This window comes from Lasioglossum baleicum, chromosome 15 (assembly GCF_051020765.1).
Source record: "Lasioglossum baleicum chromosome 15, iyLasBale1, whole genome shotgun sequence".
Lineage (NCBI taxonomy): Eukaryota > Metazoa > Arthropoda > Insecta > Hymenoptera > Halictidae > Lasioglossum > Lasioglossum baleicum.
In genome coordinates, this window is record NC_134943.1 from 5,421,039 (window position 1) to 5,438,785 (window position 17,747).

The following is a 17,747-nucleotide window of genomic DNA, read 5'->3' on the forward strand; positions in this document are numbered from 1 at the left end:
TCACCTGGAAGAGCATTGTTTAATAGCTTATCTTCCTCTCCGGAGAAGTGACGGAGTCATGGGAAACAGACACGCGATAATCCTCCACAAATATTGGAAGTGCTTCTCAGAACTCCAAACGCAGCCCGAACAACTTCGGTTACACCAGGTGTAGATATGCGAAAATAATCGAATACCCTGGTGGTGGATGTAAAAATTTACATATTTTTAGGAATTCTTTATCGATCCAAAGTCTAACTTTTTCCCGATTCGATCCTTATCGTATTCCGGTGATAAAACATTGTTGTTTATAACGATATTTTTCTGATTTTAATTTGTTTGGAAATTTGTTCATAAAATATAACCAAGTACAAAGCAACCAGACTTCGAGACCAGTCTGGTGACTCATTCGATTTCATTTTTCAAGGAAACGAGGGGGCACGCGTGGGAAAAAAATCGTATCCCACGTAATCGATATACATTCGCGACAATGATCGTCTGGCCAGGTACGTCAAGGTGTTATCGCGATTTTTCAAGCGACGATTCTAATCTGCGTCGCGTCAAGGGTTCGGCTAACTATACAGGAAACCGACGCATCCAGCGCGAGCAAAATGACATCCTGATTTATACGGGGCTATTGTTGCCGGTCTCGAGATTCCCCGGAGTTTCGCTGGTGAACTCGACTCGGGAAAGATAATCGGTATTTGTGCGCCGGGCGATAACAGCTCGCGAAGGAGGAGGAGCACACCCTGAGGATTGTCCACTCGGTACTTCGATAAGTATTATCTGGGTCTGGCGCCGTCTGGCAATACGTTTTAATTTCCCAATCCGCGAGAGAGGAAAACTGGCCGGCTACCTTTCCGTGGTGCCGCGAAGGAAATATAAATTGATCGTCGGATGGCCGACGGTTGGCAGCCTTCGGGGCCTTTACGATCGATTTCCTGCGAGCCGCGGAGAAAGTCGCCCGTAGAAAACTGCGGTTTAGTTTAATTATGTACTCCGTTAAGTGTGGGCAGCGCAAACATTCATTTCTACCACGTTCTCCATAAAACCTGACGGGGTCACGTTTATGGTGTACCGCTGTGTGTCTGGAAATGAATATCGATCCCCCAATGCTAATAATCGTGTTAATTCTAGACTGCGTCCGCCTGAATCTAATAGGAAAATTGTTGGTCTTCTGCTCTGGTTTACCTTTCGCGGGAATTAATTAGTTAAGCGAATGCTCCCCTGACTTGCATTCGTATGGAAATCGTATGATAAAGTTTTATTGGGACCGTAGAGAGCTGCATTAATTAATACGCGAAAAGTGGTTCTAAAGAGAATGAAATCCCACCTTGTACAGGTGGGTTAAGTCTCACGAGGCTTGTATATTTTTATTAGAATTTAGTCGCTTCTATTTACATTCGTATGGAAGTATCGGGTTTAACGTTGATAGCTGACGCTGAAGTTAACAGTTTCTTTGTCGTGTAAATAGTAAATACACGTTGAGACCTACCAACCGTCATGTCAGATAGATCCCATTCTGTATGCACTGACCTCCGCCAAAAAGATAACGAAAACCGAGTCGATATCGGCCTAGTGGGAAGACAGGAAACGAGTCGAGATATTACGAAAAAAGGGTGGTGCATAACTTAATTACAATTATCCACGAAAGCTCGTAAACGGTCGGCAGCGGATCGTTCCGTTTATTGCTTTGTTATCTGCGTCCGGATGACCGCGGATTCGGATTACTTGGGAACAAGCCTCGTACCACCGGCCCAATGAAGAGATCATTGTGACGCACGTACGGAGATAAACGTTGAAACGCGATGAAAGACGACACGGAGAAAGCTTTGCTCGAAGATCGACAAGAGGATCAGCCTCGAGTCTGAAAAGCGACTTGGTCCAATCGAGAGTCCGATCAACAACCTCGCGTGTAGTAAAAGTGAACCTTGGATAGGGCACGAGACGGTTATTAACCTAATCGAAGTGGTCATTTTCGTGCGAAAAAGCCAGAAATAGCTACCCTAATATAAACATCAGTATGAAAGGACGCGGTTGCGCAACGAGAACGGAACTGCCTCGAAACAAGGCCGCGTTACTCAATGAAGGTAGAGGGTCATCCGAAACGCGGTGGACGTTTCGCGACGTCCAGGCACAATCTCGCGATCTATCGGGCCCCCGGGTTTCCCGGCGCGTTATGCCGGACACGTAGCGGACGCATGCCACGTACGTATCGTGGCCACATAAAATAAAACGGCGAGGCCGTGCCTTTCAGCGCCCTCGTGAGATCCACGATCTCGGGCACGTATAATCCCCCGGCGAAAAAACCGTACTGAGACTAGGAGCGGCTATACGTGCAGCCAGAGGATATACATGTAGAAGCTTGTAGCCAGGCGGCGGAGATGGTAATCTTGGGGGAGCCTGGAACGGTGGTCGGTGTGTGCCCGTCGTGCACCGGCGACCACCGATCGTAACGAGCCGATCCCAGGGGTTTTTCTTCTTCCGTGGGAATAAGGGCCGATACGCCTCCTCGCTCCCGCAATTGCGGTGAAACGCCGCCGAACACGGGACATCCTGCTGGATCGGGTTTTGTCCACTGCGACGCCGGATGTCCAGCGACATTTTGACTCCGTTTCACTCGCTGGCCACCTCCAGCCTCCAATTCAGAAAGCAGATTGGTCAAAATATTGTTGCGGAGGCTTCGGCCTGTCTTGAAGAGAATACATTGCAATTATAAACACAGAACAATAACACTTCTTTATTCTCTATCAAACGGACAATGTCTAATAACGGTGCAATGGACGGCGCGTGCTCTCGCTTCAACGATTCGAGAGAGAGGACTCGAGAGGATCTGTCGTCTTTCTTCTTCCCAACAACAACCTTGTTGTCCAGATACCACAATATCGATCCGACAGATTACTTCTCTCGATTTCTGCGATATCTTCAGAATATCACCGGAAAAGACAACTTCATCTCAAGCCGTCGTAACGATATCATAGAAAATCATTATAAACAAAAAAGATATTACCAGACTTCAATCAAAACTTGAAATGCATTTAGTGAACGGCTCATATAACGAGGCGTTACTGTACTCGTGTGTACCGCATCGGTGTACGACTTTCAAATTGTATAAAACTATAGTGAGTCAAGCAGACCATAGAATCGAGCAATTTACGTTGACGTAAGGGTGGAGTAGTCGATGCAAAATTTACGCTTATCCTTTCTTTGCTGTTTCCCACTGGACAAGCCAGGGTTAATTGTCGGGGAAGGTTTCTCTCGGTTAATTGGGTCGCAGCGAGCGCAACGAGAACCGTGAAAGTAACTTCCACTGTTTCAAGGCGAACGATATTTAATCTCGAGGAGTGCGCGAAAAGATTGCAGCCTGAAGTTACGAGACGGAGAAAGAGAGAGAGTAGAAGAGCGAGAGCGAGAGAGAGAGAGAGAGAGAGAGAGAGAGAGGAGTCGGGCAAGTATTCGAAAAAAAAACAAAACCACGAGAGAGTCCCTCCCGACAAATAAATGGAAGATGCATAATAAAAATCTGCTGGTACGAGTTTAAAACATAACGCGCGAGTTGCAAGCGGTTTGAACTCGATTGCACCACTTTATGTCGGGCTGCTTGCGTAAATTATCCTGGTCTGGTGTATCCTTTGTGCCAGTTCTCGAGTATAGTGATCGAGCAGAGCCACGCCAAGTTGTGTCGGGAGAACACGTTCTGTTTGTTAGACCATCGATAAATTTAATTAACATCGTTCTGATTGATTTTATTGCAACGCTTCGCCAACAACGAGAACGATCAAGAAAAATCATAGTGAATGTGTTGGGTGAAGGTGTGCAGGATCAGGTTACTGCAGAATTTAGTTCGATCATTATGAGATCAGCTGAGGAAATACAAAATGGCGAGAATTTATGAAACGAGATTTATTCACGAATGAAAGATGAATAAATCCACAATCTAGTGAAAAATTGCAGAAGAATGGGGATAAACCAGGACAAGATGATGCTTGCACGTGGATGCTTTCGCAGTGGTTAAGTACATAAAAATCGGCAATCAATAATTTGATGGAAAGCACCGTAAGCAAGAAGCAGGCCGAAATTTACTGGCAGCACGAGGTGGAGGGGACGGTTAGGCGGAATCGTTCGAATTAATTAAGGAACACAAGCGACGCGCACTATGACGAGACCGAGGCCCGGTAATGGATGGCCGTCGGCCGACTAATTACGCGAAAATTATATACCGTTCGGCCGGTTAATTCGCCTGAATGGCATTAACGGTCTCACCTCGGGGCCCCGACTCTCGCTTTTCTACGGCGTTGTCGTACCCGTCGAGAGAGAGAGAGAGAGAGAGAGAGGTTGCACCAATCGTTCGGTGCCCGGGGCAACGATCTGTGGTGTGTTGCCCAACTTGGAACGTGTGCATTTATCGGAGAGGACCTGTAACCCGCGCGGCGACACCTTCGCCGACCGATAATACAGGTACACGTGTCGTAAAATGTAATCGAGACCGTTATTGTTACAGATCGTCGCGCGATATTAACGGAAAGCAATTTGTTTGGTGCGCCGCGCCGCGCCGTGTCACGTTCGACCAATGCTTTACAACAGGCTGGCCCGGTTTTTGTCTTGTTCTCGCTCTCTATCTCTCTCTCTTTATCGCTTTCCCTCTTTCTCTATCTTGCTCTCTTTCTTTCTTCGCCCTGCTCTTTTGGTGTAACACGCCGCACGATCACGCTGTCGATCGCTTCAATTCAAATCGGTCGACGCCGCGAGCGCGGACGTGATCCCGATTTTATCGAAACCCGAAAAATACGGCAACTCCGCCAGATTGCGTGTCCTCTGCTGTTCTTGCCAACATCGATGAGTAATTTAACCCGTTTTCTTAAATACCAGAATCACCAGACTGTTTCTTTGTACTAACTCGCTATTACGAAGTCATTTAGCAAAATGAGTTGCTAGACCCAAACTACAATTTTGAATGGAACTGGATCAGCCGAACCACATGCTCGACGCGCGAGTTTCCCACTTTCCGCGCGGTGTTAATTAATCGCCGCGAGCGAGCAGTGCAATAATTATCGGCGTGTTTCCCCTCCGGAGGAACCGTGAGAACCGCGATACTTTCGGGACACCGGTTGCACAAGGGACGCATAAGTTTCGTCTCCGATAATGCGACTCGCATACTCGTTCTCCCGTATACACTGGCTCGCGTGGCTATCTACGAGTCGCACGTACACGCCGCTGCGATCGAAGTGTATCGGGCCTTGAATGAAAGAAGGATTCGAACGACTGAATGAACCGAAGAACGGCCGAGAGTGTCGCGCCGCGCCGCGTGCGTGCAACTTGCAACCAGAGACAGAGCGTGTAGGAGCGGAGCGTGGGCGAGAGCGCGCGCGCGTGAAAGAGAGAGAACTCGTTGCACCGATATATGCATCCCCGACACATACACCGGCGAAACTTGTGCACGAGCGCGTGAGCTCTCGCGATTTTATGGCCGACGATGCGCCGGAGCCTTTCGCAGTTAACCCCTTGCGGTCTTCGCAACTTTTCCCGTTTCGTTCCGGCTAGTCCGCGTTCATTCGACCGTTTTCAGACTGCATCGAACGGCATCGTACGGTTTCACTGCGTTACAACAATACAGTGTATTATTTTCACGGGACAGTATATCCGTACCTACAGGGTGGACCGATTAACGTGACCACATCAGTCATTTTTGTTTTCCAGATCAGATAAAACGTCCGAATTCTGTAGTTCAAATCAAGTTATCAAATTATCCAAATGGTATCGTGTGTGGTATCGTTTTAATCAAAAAAGTTTCCCGACTATTCCAGTAAAAGTTTCACATACAAGTATAATTATAAATAACAATGTTCTATTACGAAACATCTCTACTCGTCTTCTCAGTACTGCAGATCAAAAATTCCTGTAAATTCGCGTCTGGAATGTAACCATTCGTATTCTCAGCTTTCAAAATCCTTCCGCCCACTTGTGCTCCAGGAGGAACGGGCCTATGGGGCCCATCGTATCGATCGGCGTGGATCCTCGGCGTCAGCCGGGCCCATTGAAAAGCGAACGCTGCTCTCGCACACTTCCTCGTGCATTGTGTTGCAAATGAGTCGCCGGCAACGGGGCACAGGCGTGAAAGTCGCATTCACGGGACTCCGTGAAACACTGAGGGGACTCGGGGACCGAGGGACTTAGCTTTCACGGGGACTCGGGACGCGTCGTTCCGTGAAATTAAACGGGGGACGAGCGAGCCGCAGCGCCGGGGTGTCACGCGCATCGATTCATCCCGATCGGCACCGTCCAACCGATTACACCCACGTGACGGGCACATTCACCGTAAATCGCGGCCCGATACAGGACCCGACGACACTCGCGTGTCGTACATTGTCGTATGGTGTTCTTACAATACCGTACAAAATTTTCCCGGACCCACACTCTGTCGCTCAAATTAATATTTGGAACGCGGTAACTTCTTTAAAGTCGTATCAGACCACATGAACTTTTCTGAGAATTTAGAAACATTGCAGAGAAAATACAGGTTGGCCCAAAAGTCATGCGATCATTTGCACGTTCAGATTATTTAACGATTTTTCATTCACACTACATATTTGATGTTTTAATGATTGATACATAGACAAAAAATTTGCCAGTTTCGTGATCTAACTGCTCACAGGATTTCGATGAAATTTTGAGGGGGTGTGTAAGTGACACGTATCCGTGTCTAAAATACTTCTGCACGGCAGTGTACACACTCACGGCCGGAGACAGGCTTAATTCGTGGTCGCGCGCAACTCGCGTTCAGCTCGACTCGACTCGTTCATTCGGGCTCATGAATGCAGCCCGCTGGAAAACCGGTGTCTCGTTTCCTTCTTCGTACCCTGCCCCCTTTGTTCCCGCACGCTCGCGAAATTACGTGCCCGTGTGTATGCTCGTCCAGGGACCGGTATCACGTGGGCGGACTAGGTATCCGCGTTATTGGTCTGCCGATTCGACGGTATGTGTTTCACCGGGTCGAGGGGACCGGTGGCTGTAAACTGCAGGTAGACTGCGTTCCCCGTTTCGCGAAGGTTCGCTGAACACCGAGGATAATTCGAGGATCCTTCAATCGGTTATCCTTTTCCCTACTACTGGTCTGATCCATTTATTAACCCTAGAAAATCGAAATCTCTTCTGCTTCTCTCGCAAAAAGTAAGTGTTAATTACAAGAATACACGAGATCCGCGCCCCTGTCAAGCAACAATCACTTTCGCGAAGTTCAACCTAAACTTCACGCAGTAAGATCGCTGTAATTATTATAATTGTTACAATCCAACGATGCACACAATGCAGGTATGTACGCGGGTATATACATATATGTACAATGCGCAAAAGTAGATGCACCATCAATTGCACTTTCAGGCTCGAATTCCGAGCATCGTTCGTTCTCGAGTTGGATGCGTCTTACAAAGCAGATTTTTCGCAGCGTTTTCCCCGTTCGCTTTCACGTTTATTAACGACCAGGCGACGCAGAAAAACGGTACGGGAACCGCGAATCCTCCAAGAGGAAACTCTCTCTTCTTCTCTCTGCAGCTGGGCCCGAGCACGTTTATTAGGAACTCGTGAAACGCTTCGACGTACCTATTCATTTCGTTGTTACCGCGATTTATGCAGTCACGAGGCACGATGATGAACGACGATTAAGCCCGGCACTTTTGTCAAGATCGTATACGGCATCCCAACCCCGCAGATGATTATAATCGCAATTAATTAAGCGTTTCTCGACGATAGATTATTGATTCTGTCGGATCGGCGCATTCGATGCTGAAACATTGTTTTCTTCGTGGAGAATCTCTGAAGTAAATTTCTATTAGCCTAAACGCATCCCCTAAGATCATCATCCCCAAGATTCTCTACTCCCTATCCATCATCAGTTTTCATACAGCAATTATCGAGCGCGTTCCGGCTCGTAAACTCTCCTCCTTGATGCACGGATACTTTTATCGATCTCGCTGGAAAAAAAGGATCCAAGGGGGATCGTTTAACGATTGAGCGCCGCGAGGGTTTAAATAAATTTTCGGTCGAGGAACATGTTCCTACCCGCTCGAATCCGCTTGACGTTCACGCGCGTGCACGCGCAGCCGGTTGTAATTCACTCGCGGGCGAGCGTATCCGTATAGTGGCCGGCTCGAGAGAACGATGAGGTGTTATTTCTTCCTGAAACACGCGCGCGCGCACGCTCGCGTCCGCGTTCGGCAATCGTAATTAGTATCTTAGCCGCTCCGGGGCTATTAAATGCGGCACACGTACACCGCTGTACACGCGGTCCCCTCGTATTTTCGACTCGGTTTTCGCGCGTTTTATATTCCGCAAACGCCAGTTTATCTCCCGCTGTTCCGCGGCTGTTTGTCTGGGCTCGTTAAGAACTTTACACCTCGGACACCGAGACTGTCGCGTGTCCAGTCTGAATTATTCCCGATTATATGTTTAACAGCTTTTTACTCCTCCTTTCCTGACTCGGCGGTTCACTCGAAACGGACAACAACGAAGAGGAAGACGTTTCGTCATGTGTACCTCATGCAAAACAATTTTAACTTTGCAATTTGACGAACTGATGAGAAGGGTGCAAAAAAGTGACCTTCTAGGCTATGAGACTTTATTTTGTATCTCCGCAGGGAAATCGACGGAGTCCAGTTTCCGTTTTATAATACCTTGACAGAAAATGATTCTGTGAAAAATGACTGCTCGGAAGGCATCATGGTCTTCGGTAGCGGCTAATTCGGTGTGGACAGACGCGAGAGGGTTAATGACGCGAAAGGGGAGCGAAAAAATGCGGCTAGGCCACGTCATTCGACAGGTAGTTGCCCTGGTGAGATCGTAGACGCTCAGGAATCCTCCACGGCGCTCATGGAAACCCTCTTCGAGCTGAGGTTCTCAGTCGTCGGGCTCATCGAATCGGTTTCACGAGCTTGAGGTCAGCGGACCGGAGTCCGTGGAGATTCGTTTCGGAAGATAGAGAGACTGCGAGAGACTGGGAGCAGGAACCGGCCGTAAATTTCCGTAAATCTCGTGGCCCGAAATTATTATCTCGCTGTCGTATTGCATCGCGGTGCAGCGCGTTGCACCGGCGACGTAGAAAAATGCGACCGGCCCTCGAGATTTAAATGAAAATGCCCCGGATGCCTGGGGATATCTCGGGACCGAAGATCTTGCCATAAATTAGCCCCATGGCGGCCCAGAATTGTCGAATTTATGGCTCGTTCGATTGCAACGGTTTCGACGATGCAACTGCTCTTATCATTTTGTAACAAAGAATTGCCTGACAATAAACCTGGGCTTATTTCAAACCATTATTTTTTACGAAATTACAACAGCTTAAATATTGACGATTTTTTCGAGGCTCGGAGTAATTCTTTGTCCCCGCCTCAGACAAAAGCGTCTATGCATTAAACATTAGGTTAATTGATTCGCCGGTGTTCTTTGACGATCGAAGCCCAGGTCCCGGTGGCCGAAACAACCATAAGCTTCGTCGCCGTGCGCAGGAAACTCGTGCGTGGGCAGGCAATCTCGTCGCATCGTCTTCTATCGCGACGAACGATTTAACGTTTAACATTGCCCACGCAACCAATTGCGCGTAATGCGTCGGTAGAGGTTCAAGTAACGCGAATAATTTCCTCCCATCGGCCCTTCGGAATGTCGACCGGCATCGCTATAAATAGTCCCGAACACTTTTGTTTCGGCTCGCTTTTCGGCTACTCGCCTGGTCACGTACAAGACGAGTCACATTCTTTCTACTGGCTGGCGATCAGACCGCTCGATTTCTGCGTGTTGATCTTGAAAACGTCGCGCCGGCGAGCGTGAGATCGTATATGCGTGTGGAACTCTCCTGAGAAATCACTTTGCTGCTCCAGATGACTAACAACTTGAGCATGCTCGCGGAAATTTGCATTTCCAAGTCTAAACAGCGAGCATTGGGAAAGAATCTATTTTTAAAGTACAACAAATCCTCTACATTGACGATTTTTCAATACAAATTCTTACACGTATCGTATGGGGGTCTCTTATGGTCCCAACGAAATTTCTGCACACAAACTTTCGGTATATAATATGACACAATTTATACAGAACATCAAAGATAGAACTTGGGAAGGATCTAGTATGGCATTTCGTCTCATCTAAGTGAACACTGTACCACTTAAGGGTTAAAATATCGTATTTTGCGAAGTAACAATCGTCTCGGGCTGGTTCCAAGCTGGCAGACAAGCTTACAGGAACACCTTAATAAAAACCGATTCGGAGAACGGCAACGGCGTCGTGGTCGAACCATCTCTAGTCCAAGGGTTCGCCGGTGAACAGCTCATAATTACTTACCAGTCGGATCCTCTCTAGCTTCTATCTGGCATAGAACTCTACAGAGAGCCAGCTAGAAACTCAGTGCACTCATCTTCGCAACAGAAAATCTCATTCCTGTTTGAAAAGGAAACGATTTTCTAAAACATAAAAACCATTTTCCTCGGCGAACTACGAAGGAAAAAAAATTCGCAATCTAACGATGTCAATTGACTAACTAATATTTATATACATAGGAATTTCTTCCGTCCGCTTATTTTTTCATGGTTTTTTCAAGGTCATCGTTATTTTTTTATCGGGAAAACTTATTTTTTTATTCCATCTTATAGCGGCTGAAAAAATACATTTGAATATGCTTAAGTTATTAACAAGATGGAATAAAAAAAATAAGTTTTCCCGATAAAAAATAACGATGACCTTGAAAAAACTATGAAAAATTAACCAGACGAAAAAGAATTGTTCCTCTATGATATTCCTTCTTCGATACCATTTAAATTATGCCATAAGTATTCTTTTTGCGCCATTGAAAATAAAGGAAATATTTAGGTGGCCTCCTTCAGCTGAGACACCCTGTATATATATTCTTATATAAATACACTATATATATATATATATCTTTTTTTATATATATACATTATATATATATATATATATATATATATATATATATATATATATATATTATCAATACGGCAACACTGATCCTTAAAGGATCGATACAGAAGAACTTCTAGGCAATTTTTGTTGACTATCTCTCGTACTTGCATTTTACTTCACCACTTTCTATGGCGGTTGGCGTCCGGCAGCCGGTGCAAAAACGCGGAATATTCAATTACCCGTGGTTCCCCGTGTAATGGAACCGCCGAGGACGGTACGGTATCGTGCGTACCGTCCTCCACGGGTACTGTCCGAAACCGTCCTGTCCGGACACCGCGGCGCAGGGGGTTCTTTTTGTTGGGTCCAGAGGCTGGAACCTCGTGTCGAGGGCCCGTATAAGGACCGAATTGCACGATACAACACGCCAGGGCCCTGGGCCCCCTGCCTCCTCAGTACATACGATCCGCTATACCCGTGTGGTGTACCGATATCCGGCTATCTCCTTGCAGGATCATGCGTAGTTAATTTGTCGTAGCTCCCTCGACCGGCTGCTGCCGGCTTATTTCTTCCTCCGGATGAAAGCTGGACCTCTCCGCCTGGTGAAATACTGGCCGGGTTTCTGAAATTAAAGAATGGACCCATCGGTAGCCGCTCAGAAAAATGTAGTGACCATCCGAAGCTTGGAAACCGTGAGCTTCTCTTCTATTGTCGTAACATCCATGTCCTCCCTGATCAATTCGAATAATCGAGGTTCCACTATCTCGTGAATTAAATCTAATCCAAATGGTGTCGTGTCGAGTATCATTTTAATCAGAAAAATGTGTAAAGATAAAATTTTCATAAAGAACTATTTCTGAATGTTCCTTTGACGAATGATTTTTCTTCGAGAATGACGTAGTTCACGGACAAGAACGTGTCCATCACGGACGATGTATTCTAAATCACTATGCCCAACCTGAGAGCCCTCGGAACGTTGAACACCGTGCAGTGTACCGTGCAGTGGCACCAGTAAAAGACAAAGAGCACATAGATTCGCATATCCGGCAGTTAACGTCCTCATGCTAACGTCTTGGTCTCTTTGACGACACCGGCGAACCAGGGAAAGTCCGATTAACCGTGAGCCTGGGACAGCGTTGCTCCAGATGTCGCTTAGCTAAGAGAATCCTCCAGAGATCTCTGTATCATTTGCCAGTCGATGATCTTCTATTTACCAACGATCTATCCATACTTCTTTCGTCGATGTACCGGGCACTGTCACTCGAGAAAACGTTTCAGACCGACAGCTGCGCCATCAAAGAAAGTTGGTGATCGGGCGAAGACGATCTCGTTCCAGATAGTTAATTGCTATTCCTCGAACCGAGGCTGTCTGTCCGATAAAATGCAGTAAATTAACGAAACATGCGGTCAGGTTAATTGAATTATACATTACCATTTAATTTGATGTTCAGTTTAATTCGATTACTCTCTACCAATTGGAAGATTGGAATCAGAAATTGCAATATGATTGAATAAGGTCGCGATTGAATGACTTTGGAAGAATTATTGTTGGAGCAGTTTGATAGTAATTTCGCAGAATCGTGGTGGGGGAAGGGGCAGGGATTCGTGGTTGAAAATGACGAGACCGTCGAGCGAGGTGCCCGTTTAATTACCGATGCTCGCTGCAGCGTGGGCTCTCTGCACACTGCACTCCGTTGCACCGCCACAGGCCCGATCCCGGTCCGCCCACCCGCATCCGCCACACTGCACTGGCCTACGTGGAAAGGTGCAATATACACCTATGTGCTCATACATATGTTCATATGTAACAACCGACCTGAAGCGGGCCCGTCCACCGATCTGCGTCGGTCTTTGCCTGCGCATTTTTCCAGCCGACCTTTTTACTTTCTATCTTATGCACTTCGTATCGTTTCGTTCGAACGGCCAAAGAAAGCTGACACTGTCGATTACGCCGTTAAACACGCATACGATCGCCCAAAATCTCTTGGATCTAGCTGCCATACAATCTTAAAAAGCATCCGTCCTCCAACGATCAATTCTTGGACATTCGGGTCCATCTGGATCTAAGATTGCGAACTTCCCATCCAAATTCTAATTGTCTAGCATCCAGTTTAACCAGTAAATTGAAAATAACAAGAAAAAGAGATTTAAGTGGATCCAGCTGTAAAATTTAATTGCCATAAAGTTATTAAAATCCCCCAGCATTCATGAGTTGAACAAGAAATGTTGTCTCAAAATTAGTGCAGCTTCTACAGCTTCAGATAAAATTTTTCTCAAGATTGCTGCAGCTTCAATTACCATTTATCTCGAAATTGGTGCAGTTTCTGCGTCTTCGTATAGCTAAAATGGCGCGGCAGTGCGTCGCAGTACAGCGCTCGAGGGGAAAAAAGCCTGTGAGGAGACGTTGTTCCAGGAAAGTTGGCTCTTGCTCGAAGCGTTTTATCCTTGGTCTAGCTGCCGATCACGATCCACGTCGATCCTTTCCCGCTCGGCTCTGTTCCTCGAGCAAGACCGATGCCCCTCTCCGGGGTGACCCGATCTCGAGCGCGACGAACAGGTTAAGGTAGCTAACTCCTCCTGTGCCGCACAGTGCCGAGCACAGCCCGCCTTACTACCTTATAGCTTACAGCCTACCGGTTGTATTATTACGCGTCGGTTTGCAGGTCCACGGCGGCCAGTTGTCCGGGCGCAGCGTGTAACAGGTTCCCAACGCGAAAGGATATGCCGTTCGCGCGGGAAAACCGAATCATGAACAGGACCTCACTGATCCACAGTAATGCCTCGATACATGTTAAAATTGGGGAACCGAAGTGTCACTTTGTATGGACACTATTCAATGATCTATTACTGATAGCGTCGGACGTGGAAAAGAATAGCGGGCAAACAAAACATCGAGTCTGGTGTATCGTAGAGATAAATCTAGTAATAACTTTCTTGTTTGTAAAAACACCTGCACACAGAAGAAACATCTGGACTCTTCTATGAATTCGTTGACCGTCCCAGGTGTCCTCTTCGGTCGTTTCATCCATTCTTCGACACCTACCTGATGCAAAAATTGCAAACACGTGTTGCGTTTACCTTGAAACCTTCAAGTAACTCGCTAAAAGACACCTGGAGGGCTCTTCGAACGTTCCTCGAGGACAATGATGGGAATTTTCAATGGGACCCACTATCATGCAGATCGACCGGAAACGGTCAGCTGCGTCCTTTCGCACAGGGTCTCCCGTTGGGTCAGCAGTCGGCGAAATGTGGGAGACTTTGTGTGAAAAGTTGCCTGAGAAAAGAATCGAAACAACAATCCACAAACCATTTACCTTAACCCTCTTAACGTTCTTCAAGCTGTAGAGTCGCCCGCCTCCTGTTTGTCTTCCAAATCAACAACTTTGAACTTTTATGCGAAACAAAAATTGCCTGAATTATTGCAAGATCTAGGACCTACTTAGACATTTAACTTTGTAACTTTTGACCTATCTGCACCAAATGGAGCACTTTGCAACGTCTCCACCGACTCAAACCCTTCAGATTGAACCCGATCATGCACCACAGACATTGTGCACGCCGATGTGAAAGTAGAAAGTGCTGCAGGCAGGATTCTAAACGTCGAATCGTCCGTTCGAGGTGTACGTACACCTGCTTCGTAGCAGTCGAACGGTTCACGGGAGCGGCGGCATCGTCTTCTCGAAGCTTTTGCGCGGCCTCGATTTCGGCGCGAAAGGAACGGCGTGGATATCGGCGATCGAGGATCGAGGATCGTGGGCACACCGTGGATCGCAGACTTCGCGGCTCCGTCCGCTTTGTTTCGCGAGCGAGTTACGCGTCGGGACTGGGTGGGCGTACGCGCGTTGCACGCGTGGGTCGCATAACGTCACGCTGCGAGTACGCGTCCTTTCAACGCTACTTCCTTGGAATAATCGCGTGGCTGACACCTTGAGCGCTGTGGGCGCTGCTGGGCTCGTTATTGAGCCTTGCTTTAGGACTCTGGGCCTTTGACTGCCCCGAGTAGGTGGGACCCTTGAATCGAACAAAAGTTCATTAATATATTTTTAAGACTTTTCTGGGAGTCTACTTAAACAGGATCGAATAACATTTAAAGTGGCACCGAGTCCTACCTGTTAGCCAAAGTCAGTGTTATCCTGCTCCAGTGATCAGTATGTACCAAAGAACCCTCATCTCTGCTAGACCCATAAGCCAGTTCACAGGACAGCTATTCAAAGTGGCCTCCTGAAGGAATATCATCAGGATCAAATAGCACTTAAAACATCACATGGTACAACTTTTTGTCTGCAATCAATATCATCCTGCTTCACTGATCAATACCAGGTAGCCTCCATCTAGACCCGCACAGTCCGACATTAACACAAAATCAGTATCCAAAAGGATCCTCTCGAGCCCCCTTAACCAGGATCGAATAACATTTGAAGTAGCACAGAGTCGAACCTGTTGGCCAGAGTCAGTGTCATCCTGGTCCAGTGATCAGTGCTAACCAGCCCCCATCTACTAGACCCATATAGCCTGCCATAACACAGGATAGCTATTCAAAGTGTCCTCTCGTTTCATCGGGATCGGATGACGCTGAAAGTGGTACAATCGGCCGTCGACTCGGGACAGTGTCATCCCGTTTCACTGATCGGTAGCAGGTAGCCTACACCCTGCGGACCTAAGGTAACGGTAAGAATTGCAGAACCTTGGGATTAACGTATGCCGGATCGAATAACAGCGGCTGGTTTGCAAATCCTCCGAGGTGGAGGGGGGGGGAGAGATTAGTCTCTCCCGGTGTCCTGGTTGTTGATGCGTGCCGTGCAAGGACTCCGAGGGGGGAACTTTGCATGCACACGTGCTATCTAAATGCATTCACGCCTCGCGGATAAACGAGCTTGCTGGCCGCGTCAACCTCTCTCTCTTGGACAGCTGAACAACAGTAGCGTTCCCCCGGAGCGTGCTATTACCCGCTCTCGATATGCATACATATACTGTATATGCACGGGCGTAACTTTGTTTTATTAAATAAGCGCGCTTGCATAACCCAGTTGTGCACACTTTCTGCGCCGCGGACTCCGTCGAGTCTCACCGACCACTTTCAGAAACCTCGAGACGCAATTTTCGCGCTGCGCAAAACGACCATTTTCTTGCCGTTTGACCTCAATCGGGACAACCGGAGCCTCTAAACGATGATTGAAGCGATCCGGATCGGAGTCGCCGGTCGTAATACGCATGACGCGATCGAGAGTCCCCGTTCCTATCGCACTTCGGGGTCGAAAACAGGTGGGACGGCGACAGGTGCCCCAATTCGGAAGGACTACCACCTGACGGAACGGTGTCGTTTATCACGGGGGCTGTGGTCAACTGTTTCGTCGACGACAGGGAGAATTCTTTACACTTTATTTACCGAAAGCCTAATGACACGTTGACTGCCGCGTGAATTTTGGGTTATTTAGCAAGATTTTTAAAAGTAGAAAGATTCGAAGGGCCTGAGGAAAAGGACTTGAAGATATCCAGAAACATAGTCTTATTAGTCAGTTTTCTGAAAGAGCACCGAAGAGGGCTGGAATAAGCTCCGAAGGGACTCGAAGGACTCCGGGGCGTGTGTCCCTCGGTTCCCACCGCGGCGGCAAAGGACTATAGTCCTTCAACGCGCATGCGTCCGCGCTGGCGACCGGCCAGACCAGACAGAAAACCAGCGAGGAAGAACGACCGTGAGGCTCGGAGGTTCGTGTGGAGAGCTGAGGCGAGTCGTCTTGCCGAGTAACCAGCGTCTATCCAGTCGAGCCAGTCGGCCCGACCGGTCGGCCAATCAGCCAATCAGGCGTCACGCGAGTCGACCGGTGCCGAGGTGGCGGGTTCGCCTGGCAGTCAGTGCTTGAACGGCGTCCGCGAAGAGCGCGCGTGTGTAGTCTCCGCTCTTGAAGAAACGCTTCCTCCTCGCGATCTCTACTAAGCTCCGCGATCGACGCTTCGCAAGTTCGTTAAGATGACGAGCCTATACCGCGTACTCGTCGCACATCATCTAAAGATCACCGAAAGTCTGCATGATCCCCGAGGACCGTGAAACCCCCGAAGAACCATTGTCATCGAGACACAGTGACAAGCCGCGCGTGACTTGTGAGTGAGACAGAGACAGTGCGATGAGAGAACCCGACTGCAGCTTGCTGGATTAAATCAACCTGCACCCATGGCGCCCCCAGACAGGCACAGGCCGCCTAGGCCTGGATCCGGACTCAGCCTATCCGTGCTCGGTGAGTCCTCTCGCAGGATCCTCTCTCGATCTTCTCTCCTGACGAGTCACTCATCACGGCAACCTTTCACGGAGGTGTCGGCTAGATCTTCTGGAGATCGGCTGGATTTTTCTCGACCAGTTTCCCAGGCTCCGGAGATCACTGATAGCGTCGTTGCGCGTGCGATCATCCAGCTAGGGTTTAAGTTTAGAGGATCACGCGAGATCTGTTCGAGAGCAGTCGACTGGCACTGATCGGATCTCGCGGCGTCTAGCTGAGGACAAGGGGTGGCAGTTGTCGCTTGAAAGAGGAGCTTTTTGTTGACTCTGGCGGAGTCTCTGGACGTAGGTTTAGGGACTAGGTCCGAGCCTTCTTCAGGAATTCTGGCAGAGGCATTTGCCTGTTGGTTCTGATTGTTAGTTCATTTCAATGTAGTTTAACAGTGTAATTCTCATTATTTATGTTTGTTTTGGTAAAAGTTTGTCCATTTGACGACAGCACACCATCGATGCTGTTCAGATACTACGTTGTTGAATCAGCGACGACCTAAATTCTAATATTCTAATAGCCAATTCAACTGTTCTGTAGCTAACTAGGTACACCAAAGTAGCCATTTGCTTGCAAAGTAGCTACTTCCTTTAACATTTCTCTACGTGC

At 47.9% G+C, this 17,747-nt stretch overlaps 1 protein-coding gene and 1 long non-coding RNA gene across 4 annotated transcripts in view; one reads left to right on the top strand and one right to left on the bottom strand.

Moving 5' to 3' along the window:
• Positions 1-17,747, top strand: part of Rols (zinc-RING finger and ankyrin repeat domain-containing protein rolling pebbles) — a 56,426-nt gene that overhangs the window by 9,805 nt on the left and 28,874 nt on the right. Inside the window, exon 1 of one of the 3 annotated variants that reach the window (XM_076439646.1) lies at positions 16,541-17,111. The exons of the other annotated variants lie outside the window; for them this stretch is intronic. Coding sequence (XP_076295761.1) covers positions 17,048-17,111 — 64 coding nt within the window. The 5' untranslated portion in view covers positions 16,541-17,047. Of the gene's footprint in view, positions 1-16,540; positions 17,112-17,747 lie in introns of those variants that run through there. 3 annotated transcript variants of the gene reach the window in all.
• Positions 10,979-14,879, bottom strand: LOC143216525 (uncharacterized). The gene is made up of 2 exons (XR_013010579.1): positions 12,531-14,879; positions 10,979-12,247 (listed from the first exon to the last, which is right to left on the bottom strand). It is a non-coding gene; the product is annotated as an uncharacterized LOC143216525 (long non-coding RNA).